We start from the raw sequence: 11,930 nt of genomic DNA, 5'->3' as shown, positions 1-11,930 counted from the left end.
GAGGCATGAGGCAGGAGAATCACTCAAGGTCAGGAGTTCGAAACCAGCCTGAGCAAGAGCAAGACCCCGTCTCTACTTTGAATAGAAAGAAATTAATTGGCCAACTAATATATATAGAAAAAATTAGCCGGGCATGGGGGCATGGTGGCGCATACCTGTAGTCCCAGCTACTTGGGAGGCTGAGGCAGTAGAATTGCTTGAACCCAGGAGTTTGAGGTTGCTGTGAGCTAGGCTGATGCCACAGCACTCACTCTAGCCTGGGCAACAAAGTGAGACTCTGTCTCAAATAATAAAAAAAAAAAAAGATGAATATGCTTAAGGAGCCAAGAAGCTAGCTAGTCTTTAGACAGCCTAGGAGTTCATTTTATAGACCACTCTTCTCTTGGGTTTGGTGACACCCTACGTTTTCTGGCAGGTGCAAAAAGAAGTTAGTAATGCCAATTCCAAGTATAAACATAGGCTGGGCGCGGTGGTTTACGCCTGTAATCCTAGCACTCTGGGAGGCAGAGGAGGGCGGATTGCTCTAGGTCAGGAGTTCAAAACCAGCCTGAGCAAGAGCAAGACCATGTCTCTACTATAAATAGAAATTAATTGGCCAACTAATATATATAGAAAAAATTAGCCGGGCATGGTGGTGCATGCTTGTAGTCCCAGCTACTTGGGAGGCTGAGGCAGGAAGATTGCTTGAGCCCAGGAGTTTGAGGTTGCTGTGAGCTAGGCTGATGCCACAGGGCACTCACGCTAGCCTGGGCAACAAAGCGAGACTCTGTCTTAAAAAAAAAAAAAAAAAGAAAAGAAAAAAACCAAGTATAAACATAAAAGAGGTACAAAGTAGTAGGCATATCCAAGATCTGGGCCAAATTTTTGGCTCAAAGATAACGTAAAAAGCTCTGTGATAAGTTATTCATAAACTGGAAATTTCAGCTTACTATAAAGTTGACTTCCAGACGATAGCAAAATTTTCCTTTCCAATTACCTCATAGAGAGAAGCTATTAAAGACACTGTATAGCATTTTGACTTTAATAGTAACACAAAGGTTAAATAAAAAGTGATCAAGCTTGGTTTCATTTACAAAGGAAACAAAACCTACAATTAAGGTTTCAAATGTACTTTATTTCTTCAATAATGCCATATTTTAATGGGTACACAGTGATTTTACTTGGCATCAATTATGAGTTGGTTTTGGAAAAATTCAGTATTACATCAGCTGGGATGATTACTTCTGTCTCCACTCCTTTGGGGTGACTCTGCCAACAGGGGACAGGTTCCATTGTATTCCAATTTGTGTTACCACCTGTAAGAATTAAAATGTTGTCATTTACAGGTGTTTAAACCAGAGTCCACTCTGCCTTGGAGCCTATTTCTTGAAAATGACAAAGATATTTGGCTCTGGAGGTTAAATACATAGAAACTCACCTGGGATATTGTGCCTTCCATGTAGGCCAAACCTACCTGCTGGCCTAATTCTCTAAAGCAGTGCTATTCAACAGAACTTCCTGAAATGAAGGAAATGTTCTGTATTTACAATGTTCAAAAGAGAAGACAGTAGCCACATGTAGCTACTGAACACTTGGAATGTGGCTAGTATGACTGAGGAAATTAACTTTTGAATTTTTGTTAATTCAAATTCATACTTCATATTTCTATACTAAATCCTTAAAACATTGCTCCCCTCAACCACAACTACCTAAACAACTGCCAGAGTGCTCTATAATCTCTCTTCATCAGTAAGGATCATTTCACCTCCAAAACCTCCTCTGATCACACATTTGTTCAACATTTGCTCATTCTTATAAGTACATACTTATTTTAATAGTATATCTGATTTCAGGAGGATCAAAACAAAAATTGAAAGCCTTACTTAAGGTTTCTTTGTTTATTAAGGCAAAGATTGATCCATCAACTTATATATATATAGAAACTTCAAGACTCCTATTTTTAATCAGTAAGGTCAGTGACTAGAAAATAGATTGTCAAATGTAAGATGTAAGCAAACTAAAACATGGAAAGTAAGCTACTTTACCCATTAGTATTACTATTACACATTAGTAATATAATGCTCAGCTCTAAGTGCAGAATTTTAAAAACTGTTAAGTGAAGTGCATCCAGGAGGGTGACCCAAGATAGAGAAGATACTGAAAAATATGTAATGAAAAATGGGCCGGGCGCAGTGGGTCACACCTGTAATCCTAGCACTCTGGGAGGCCGAGGCGGGCGGATTGCTTAAGGTCAGGAGTTCGAAACCAGCCTGAGCAAGAGCGAGACCCTGTCTCTACTATAAATAGAAAGAAATTAATTGGCCGACCAATATATATAGAAAAAATTAGCCGGGCATGGTGGCACATGCCTGTAGTACCAGCTACTCGGGAGGCTGAGGCAGTAGGATTGCTTGAGCCCAGGAGTTTGAGGTTGCTGTGAGCTAGGTTGATGCCACGGCACTCACTCTAGCCTGAGCAACCAAGTGAGACTCTGTCTCAAAAAAGAAACAAAACAAAAACAAAAAATGACCAACAGGGCCAGGCACCATGGCTCATGCCTATAATCCTAGCACTATGGGAGGCCAAGGCAGGAGGATCGCTTGAGCCCTGGAGTGTGAGGTTGCTGTGAGCTAAGCTGATGCCACAGCACTCTATCCTGGGCAACAGAGTGAGATTTTGTCACCAAAGGAAAAACAAAAAAAAAAAAGAAATGACCAACAGAACTAAGGATGTTTAATCTGAAAAAGATTAGGGAGACATGATAGGAATTTTCTAATATCTGACAGCTGTTATATGGAAGTGGGATCAGAATTTCTGTGTTGCAATGGAATGATGGTAGAATATGAAGGGAGGCAGATTTTAACTCAACGTAAGATCCTTTTAATAGCTACACAATATAGAAAGGGCTGCCTTGTGACACAGTAAGCAATGTGTTACTGGAAATGTTAAGAACAGAAGATGGGCTGGGCACAGTGCCTCACACCTGTAATCCTAGCACTCTGGGAGGCTGAGGCAAGAGGATCACTGACGATCAGGAGTTCAAGACCAGCCTGAGCAAGAGCAAGGCCCCATCTCTATTAAAATAGAAAAAAATTAGCCAGGCATGGTGATATGTGCCTATAGTCCCAGCTACTTGGGAGGCTGAGGCAGGAGGATCACTTGAGCCCAGGAGTTTGAGGTTGCTGTGAGCTAGGCTGATGCCACCGTACTCTAGCCTGGGCAACAGAGCAAGACTCTGCCTCAAAATAAATAAATACAGAGGATGAATGAAACCTGAATTTTAAGGAAGAAATTCTTCCTTAAGATATATATTATTATAATCTTAAGTGCTAAGATTTAGCACTGTCTCCATTAAAAATAGAAAGAAGGCCCGGCGCGGTGGCTCACGCCTGTAATCCTAGCTCTCTGGGAGGCCGAGGCGGGCAGATCGTTTGAGCTCAGGAGTTTGAAACCAACCTGAGCAAGAGCGAGATCCTGTCTCTACTATAAATAGAAAGAAATTAATTGGCCAACTAATATATATAGAAAAAATTAGCCGGGCATGGTGGCACATGCCTGTAGTCCCAGCTACTCGGGAGGCTGAAGCAGGAGGATCGCTTGAGCCCAGGAGTTTGAGGTTGCTGTGAGCCAGGCTGATGCCAGGGCACTCACTCTAGCCTGGGCAACAAAGTGAGACTCTGTCTCAAAAAAAAAAAATTAAAAAAAAAGAAAGAAAGAAATTAGCCGATCAACTAAAAATATATAGAAAAAATTAGCCAGGCATCATGGCATATGCCTGTAGTCCCAGCTACTTGGGAGGCTGAGGCAGGAGGATCACTTGAGCCCAGGAGTTTGAGGTTACTGTGAGCTAGGGTGACGCCACAGCACTCTAGTCTGGGCAACAGAGTGAGACTCTCTCAAGAAACAAAAACATTTTGAATGCAGATTAAATTAAAGGGAAAAATATCTAAAATAGAAATTATTGATCAATAGTACTTACATATGTCCATATAGAAATACAGAAAGTGGCTCCAGTAGCTAATACAGCGTTACCATATTTGTCATGAAAATCAGGTGTTCGTTTCTGGTGGCTCTGCCTTGCCATTGTTTGCTGAATGTTTCGAACTTACAGGGAAAAAAAAAATACAGAAGCATATCTATCAATCATCAGGAAAAGAGAACATATGTAACTGATACTGCTGATCAGGAAAGCCAAGGAAGTTACCTTCACAGTATTATGCAGTTCAATAAAATGTTAAAACATAAAACACATTGTAGCTTCACGCCTGTAATCCTAGCACTCTGGGAGGCCGAGGCAGGTGGATTGCTCAAGGTCAGGAGTTCGAAACCAGCCTGAGCAAGAGCGAGACCCCGTCTCTACTATAAACAGAAAGAAATTAATTGGCCAACTAATACATATATAGAAAAAATTAGCCGGGCATGGTGGCACATGCCTGTAGTCCCAGCTACTTGGGAGGCTGAGGCAGGAGGATTGCTTGAGCCCAGGAGTTTGAGGTTGCTGTGAGCTAGGCTGACGCCACGGCACTCACTCTAGCCTGGGCAACAAAGTGAGACTCTGTCTCAAAAAAAAAAACAAACAAACAAAAAACTAGGGTATCTTGATTTTTTAAAAATTAATGAATGTGGCACCAAATAAATGCAGTATATAAAAATGTATCAGACACAGACCCTGTCCTCCGTTTAACTTCCAGTCTAGAAGAGGAAGTAATTGTAACACTGTAATACAAGGAAGTATAATTAAACAAGCAGTTTGAACTGCAGAGAGGATTTGGTTATGTAGATGTGTGAAAGGGGAATCTGAACAAAGGCAGATAGAAAAGCCCAGTGTAGTGAAAAACCAATTAAGTTTGGTTGAAGCACAAGGTGTATGGGCAAGTTAATGGGGGATAAAATTAGAAAGGATCATGGCCGGCAACATTTTTCAGTAGGCAGAGGAAGCTGGTAAAGTTTTTTGAGCAGAATGGACAACATTGAAACTTTGTTTTTACTATTATTCTACTACAGCGGTCCCCACCCTTTTTGCACCAAGGACCAGTTTCATCCTGGGGGGGGAGAGGGGAAGCTAGGTAGGGTGCAGGGAGCTTCGTCCATAACAGGCCCTGGGGTTGGAGGACAGTAGTTCTACTGGAAGGAGTGGAGTAAGTTTCCAAACTGCCCCTGAAAAAACTAGGGAGGAAAGGCTTGGGAAAAAGCCAAGACTGGAAAAAGTCTATTTCTAGCTGACTTTTCCTCCCTCTCCAATTTAAACAGCAGGTCCTTACAGTAAGGACTTACTTACTTATTATGTTTAAGTATAATGAAAAGCATGTTAGAGAAACAGCAATGTTGCCCGTTCGCTAGCACTTAATATAACGGCTTCTATGTGGTACAACAGGTTATTTCACGATAGTTATTTGACCATTATTCGATCTTCTCCTAACTGCCTTATATAGCTTTCGTCTTCACTTTTAAGCAGTCACACTGAGGTGAGCAAATTTACAAACATTTCACATTCTGCTTCAGAAAAGTTAAAAAATGGGAGCGTGAATTCCACATTGAAAAAAAAAAGAACCCTTTCCTGAGGTATAAGAAGGACTACTTGCTCAAAGGGGAAAGAAATTAAGATTACTCAACAATTCTGCAACACCTCATAACTTTAAGTACATTTCTTTAGACCTCTCCTCTGTGAGAAGAAATCGTTTAGTTACTACACATTGGTAATCTCATATAATTCTTAACAATTCTATGAGATATTATTTTACACTCCTTATTTTACAAAGGAGGAAAGTGCAGTTTAGAGAGATTAAATCATTTGCTCAAAGTGAAGGAGATAACAAACACAGCTTTTGAAATAAGAAAAACCAGTCAGGCTACTATTTTGTGGTTATTTTCAAAGTTTCTTGAATGTTTAGAAGACAATCTAGTAATAGCCCCCATGGCTCTGTTAAGTGAAAAATTTTTAAATGGCTAATAGACAAGCTAAATGGTAATTCAGGTCACCTTCATTGTAAAGCTTCTCACGTTACTCAAGGTCACCTTCGGTGCAAATTAAGTATGGAAATACATTTTTTCTCTCCAGTCTAGTCCATTCTCAATACACAACAACGCTGATCGCAAAATTTCTCTGTACCTGCCCAAATTTTAGATAAGAAAAAAAATGAATACGATTGCTTACAGGGCAGCTAATATTCAGTTAACAAATAACTTCAAAACTGCATGGCTACCATTTAAGTAGTCTTCCTGCAATGAAAGCAGGTGAAGGGCTAGATTTACAGTTTCCTTCCGTTACGGTTACTAGGAACTGGACATGAGCTTCTTCTATCTGGGGTTAGGAGTAAATGTACCCTGAATGCTAAAATTCTGGACATCACTTAAGGAACGAGAGGTGTTCACCAAGAGTGTCCTTCCCTGAAATCATAGGTTACTTAAGAATTAAAAAGCAGGGTTAGGGTATGACTCCGTTAACAGAAAGCTGGGAACTGAAACAGAAACACTGGGTGATAAAGCCAATGGTAAGGACATCTTCCCAATAACCTGGGACCAGATGGGAGACAGAGCATTTAGAATTAGAAGGTAGGGATGCTGGTAGAGGTAAAGGGCACGAGAGACCATGAGGACAAATGAAGAATATAAGACTGCTGTAAGTGATTTGCTAATAATTTTTGCTCACCTTGGAGACGGCTTAGCGCATTTTTGGCCAAAGGAAACATCGTGAAGCTGAAGATAGAACTGCGACACCTCCAGCTGCTGCTTGGGTGCAAACCCGCTTCAAGTACCCTTGCAAAAAACCCTCAAAAACAAAATGGCTTTCAGCTGGGCTCCTTAATGAGATTTGACGAAATCGCGCGAGATTTGTAAAACCTGTAGCGTGCTAAGCTCCTTTACCGCGAGAACAAATAAAGCCCTTTTGGGAAATGTAGTTTCAGGCTTTATAAATGACGTGTGATGATATTTAATGAAGAATGAGAGAACTTGAACCCAGGTTTAGGGCCCTATGGAAGGGGGCTGAGACACTGATGTTAGACTGAATCGTCTAAGGCTGTGGTCCCCAACCCCCGGGTCGCGGCATGGTAGCGGTCCGTGGCCTGTTAGGAAAACGGGTGCCGCGCATCACCTCCTGAGCTCTGCCTCGCCACACCTCCTCCCCGCTTCCCCGTCCGTGGAAAAATTGTCTTCCATGAAACCGGTCCGTGGTGTGAAAAAGGTTGGGGACTGCGGGTCTAAGGCACCAGCTTCAAGATGGTGTTAAAGTTCCAGAGGCTTGGGTTTGGTATCTCGCTCCACACGAGCTCGTTCTTTCTGTTCCCCCTAAACTTCCTTTACTTCTTTTATTTTTTTTTTTTTTGTCTCCTCTTACCACATACTAATTGGCTTAACTTTTAATTTTGAAATAATTTCAAATTTAGAGAAAAATTGCAAGAATAGTAAAATACCTGCAATACATGATAAAGCAAATTTAGCAAACTATTGTAGAATCTTGACGGTGGGTGTTCACAGTACAATTCTTTCAATTTTTCTGTATGTTTGGATATTTTCATAATAAAATATGGCAGGAGGCTGGGTGTTGGTGGCTCACACCTGTAATCCCGGCACTTTGGGAGGCCGAGGCGGGAGGGGGAGGATCACTTGAGCCCGGGAGTTGGGGACCAGTCTGGGCAACAAAGCAAACCCTGTCTCAAAGAAAAAAAAAAGATGTGGTTAGAACTCTTGTATACCCATTACCTATGTACACCAATTAATAATATTTTGCTACATTTATTTTCTCTCTCTCTTCCTCCATATATATATATATATATACATTTGGGTGGAATTTTTTTTCTGAACCATTTGAGAGTAACTTGCATATAGCATGCACCTTTACCTGTTAATACTTCAGAGTTCATTTTCTTTTCTTTTTTTTTTTTTTTGAGACAGAGTCTCGCTTTGTTGCCCAGGCTAGAGTGAGTGCCATGGCGTGAGCCTAGCTCACAACAACCTCAAACTCCTGGGCTCAAGCGATCCCCCTGCCTCAGCCTCCTGAGTAGCTGGGACTACAAGCATGCACCACCATGCCTGGCTATTTTTTTCTATATGTATTAGTTGACCAATTAATTTATTTCTATTTATAGTAGAGACGGGATCTCACTCTTGCTCAGGCTGGTTTTGAACTCCTGACCTCGAGCAATTCACCCGCCTCGGCCTCCCAGAGTGCTAGGATTACAGGCGTGAGCCACCACACCCGGCCAAGAGTTCATTTTCTAAGAGTAGGATATTCTCTTTGATGACCACAGTACAGTTATCAAATTCAGAAAACTTAATATCAATACAATACAGCTCATATTCCAATTTCACCAATTGTTCCACGGTCTCTCTATCCAGAATTCAGTCCAGATGCCTGCATTGAATTTAGTTGTAGTGTCTTTAGTGTCTCTCTCTCTTTCTCTCTCTCTCCTTTTTTAAAAATTTTTTTTGAGACAGGGTCTTGCTCTGTCGCCTGGGCTAGAGTGCAGTGGCATCATATTAATAATAGCTAATATTCTGCTGTAGCATATGGCCTAAAAAAAAAATAATAATAATAATAGCTAATAATAGCTCACTGCAACCTCAAGTTCCTAGCCTCAAGCAATCTTCTCACCTTGGCCTCCCAAAGTGCTAGGATTATAGGCATAGGCCAGGGAACTGGCCTAGCCTCCTTTAAAATTGAATAATTCCTCAGCCTTTCTTTGCCTTTCATGCATTAATTTTTTTCTCATTACTGATAAACTTTATTTTCTCAATCTTACATATGAAGGAAGTGAGATGCAGAATCCTTAAGTGATCAAAATCAAGCTTAGATCAAAATGAAGATGTGGAAATTATAAGAGGCAGAACTGGTAATGGACCTTCTGACTCCACAGGTCCGAGCTCCGTAATTTTTTTTTGAAGACTACGGGCCAGTTATCTTATAAAAGTTCCCTCAATTTGTGTTTGTTTGATGTTCCCTCATGAATAGATTCAGCTTATGCAATTCTGGCAGAAATACTACATAAATGATGTGTCTTAGGGCATCTTATCAGGAGGTATATGATCTTAGCTTCTTTCATTTATTGTTAATGCCAACTTTAATCATTTGGTTAAAGTAGTGCCCTCCAGGTTTCTACACTAAAAAGTTACTATTTTTCCCTTTATAATTAACATGCAACTTGTGAAGAATACATTAAGACTATGTGAATGTTCCATTCTTCATCAAATTTTTACTGTTTTTGAGTATCCATGGATGATTTCTTCCTAAATCAGTGATTGGTATGAAAGTTGTAAACAATGATCTTCTAATTCTATCATTCCTTCTATATTTAATAGTGGTTATTCTAGTGTAAGAATTTTATTTTCTCCTCTATTTATTATCAATATGTGTTCATGGATTCTGTAGGTTATAGTCCACTACTATCATGATTTATTTTAATGATCAATAGTCCCAGATGTGGTTGGTAGATTTCTCTTTAATCTGGCTTCTATGTCTTTTTTGACATGTCTCCATCATTTTTTTTTAGCATGTTTATTTTCTGACACAAGATATTCAAGACTCATCTTGTAGTTTCCCTGCCTCATCACTGAAATCATTCATGTCTTTAAAGAGCCCTAATTTATTCTAGTGGGGATGGCAATTAGCAACTTAGATTTGGGCACTAGGACAAATGGGGTGTAATTGCTTCTAGTTCTTTCAGTAAATAGAATTAGGAATATATGTTATGAATGATAAGTTTATACTAATACCTCAAGTTCCTGTCCAACCCCACATAGTTCTTTACTTTCCTTCATTTTGTATTTGTATCTCCTTTTTTCCACAGTGAGAATCCTGGCTGTCAACAACATCAGTGTTTTTCATGTTACATTACACACGATATAGTTTCAGAATTATTATACCCATATCATTGTGAAAAACAAACCTACAAAGTAGAGTCCAAAGTTTGCTTGAAGTTAGTTTTTGCTTCAGACTAATGGTACATAAGCAAAGTAGTATCTTCATAGGTATTTAGATTAGTTCTTTTTTTCTTTAGTGTGATTATGTTTTTCATTTGAAATAGAGCTGGTCTCCCTTTATTGTTTGCATTAAATTTTAGTTTTTCTCCCATTCTTACTGACTTTAATTTTTTTTTTTTTTAAGAGACGGGGTCTCGATATGTTGCCCAGGCTGGAGTGCAGTGGCTATTCACAGGCGCGATCCCACTACTGATCAGCACGGGAGTTTTGACCTGCTCCGTTTCCGACCTGGGCCGGTTCACCCCTCCTTAGGCAACCTGGTGGTCCCCCGCTCCCGGGCTGACTTTAATTTTTAAATGTATTTATTTATTAAGACAGAATCTCACTCTGTTGTCCAGGATAGAGTGCTATGGCGTCTGCCTAGCTCACAGCAACCTCAAACTCCTGGGCTCAATCCTTCTGCCTCAGGCTCCCAAGTAGCTGGGACTACAGGCATGTGCCACCGTGCCCAGCTAATTTTTTCTATTTTTTAGTAGAGACTGGGTCTTGCTCTTGCTTGGGCTGGTCTTGAACTCCTGAGCTCAAACGATCTGCCCGCCTCAGCCTCCCAGAGTGATAGGATTACAGGCATTAGCCACCAAGCCTGGCCTTTAAATTTATTTTTTAAATTATAGTTAAATATACATAACATAAAATTTACCTTTTTAACTATACAGTTTAGTGGCATTAAGTACATTCACTTTATTGTGCAACTATTACCACCATCCATCTCCAGGACTTTTTTCTTTCATTCTTTCTTTTTTTTTTTTTTTTTTTTTTTTTGAGACAGAGTCTCACTTTGTTGCCCAGGCTAGAGTGAGTGCCATGGTGTCAGCCTAGCTCACAGCAACCTCAAACTCCTGGGCTCAAGCAATCCTACTGCCTCAGCCTCCCGAGTGGCTGGGACTACAGGCATGTGCCACCATGCCCAGCTAATTTTTTCTTTTTCTATATATATTAGTCAGCCAATTAATTTCTTTCCATTTATAGTAGAGACGGGGGTCTCACTCTTGCTCAGGCTGGTTTTGAACTCCTGACCTCGAGCAATCCGCCCGCCTCAGCCTCCCAGAGTGCTAGGATTACAGGAGTGAGCCACCGCGCCCGGCCTATCCAGGACTTTTTTCATCTTGTAAAATTAAATGACTTGATTTTACATTTTGATTATTTGAAATGTTAACCTTTTTCCAAAAGTAAAAACCATACAAAATGGTGTGCTTAGAGAAGTTTCATTCCCTCCCCTAACTGTTCCACTCCATGTCCACTAACTCTTATAGTTAAGCAATTTCATTAGTTTTTGGTTTATCCTTTATGTATTTCCTTTTGTAAAAGTGGGCAAATATATGTATATTTTCATATTTCCCCCTTTCTTTTTACACAACTGTAGCATAAAATCCATTATCATTTTACACAGGTCTTCCTCATTCCTTTTTTACAGGTGCAAAATACTCTGTGGTGTATATGTACAACACTATATTCAATCAGTCTCCTATGTTTGAACATTTAGGTAGTTTTAAGAACATTTAGATTATAATAATGCTGAAATGAATAACTCTGTACACATATATTTTCATATTATTATATATCGCTCTCCAGGGTAGATGCCTAGAAATGGGATTGTTGGATCAAACGATACATTCGTATGTAATTTTATTAGATATTGCCACATTAACCCCCATAAATGTTGTACCGTTTGCATTTGTACCAGCCATGTATAAAGGGTGCCTGTTTCCCCACAGCCTTGCTGACAGCATGTATTGTCAAGCTTTTGGATTTTTGCCAGTAGGATAGGTGAGATAACTCTTTTAAACTTTCAAAATTTACTTTAATTTTTCTTTTTTTTAAATATACATGTAGTAAAATTCACTCTTTGATATACAGTTCTGTGAGTTTGACAAATGCATAAAATCATGTCACTACCACAATTAAGGACAAAACAGTTCCAGCACCATAAAAATGCCCTATGTGGCCTATTTGTAATCAAACCCTCTCCCTAC

At 39.9% G+C, this 11,930-nt stretch overlaps 1 protein-coding gene across 2 annotated transcripts; it reads right to left on the bottom strand.

The window, feature by feature from the left end:
- Positions 1-1,097: 1,097 nt before the first annotated feature.
- Positions 1,098-7,261, bottom strand: COX7B (cytochrome c oxidase subunit 7B). Of its 2 annotated transcripts, XM_020285065.2 has the most exons (3): positions 6,629-6,803; positions 3,959-4,083; positions 1,098-1,295 (listed from the first exon to the last, which is right to left on the bottom strand). In XM_020285065.2, the coding sequence occupies exons 1-3, from the start codon at positions 6,666-6,668 to the stop codon at positions 1,218-1,220; spliced, it is 243 nt and encodes an 80-aa protein (XP_020140654.2). In that variant the 5' UTR covers positions 6,669-6,803; the 3' UTR covers positions 1,098-1,217. The 2 variants fall into 2 exon arrangements, 1 of the variants encoding a protein (XP_020140654.2); XR_012915917.1 differs by lacking the exon at positions 3,959-4,083 and having other exon boundaries at positions 6,629-7,261.
- Positions 7,262-11,930: the final 4,669 nt, after the last annotated feature.

The sequence above is a fragment of the Microcebus murinus genome, chromosome X (genome assembly GCF_040939455.1).
Source record: "Microcebus murinus isolate Inina chromosome X, M.murinus_Inina_mat1.0, whole genome shotgun sequence".
Classification (NCBI taxonomy): Eukaryota; Metazoa; Chordata; class Mammalia; order Primates; family Cheirogaleidae; genus Microcebus; species Microcebus murinus.
The sequence above is the reverse complement of the archived record's forward strand: the minus strand, read 5'-3'. Positions and strand labels throughout refer to the sequence as shown.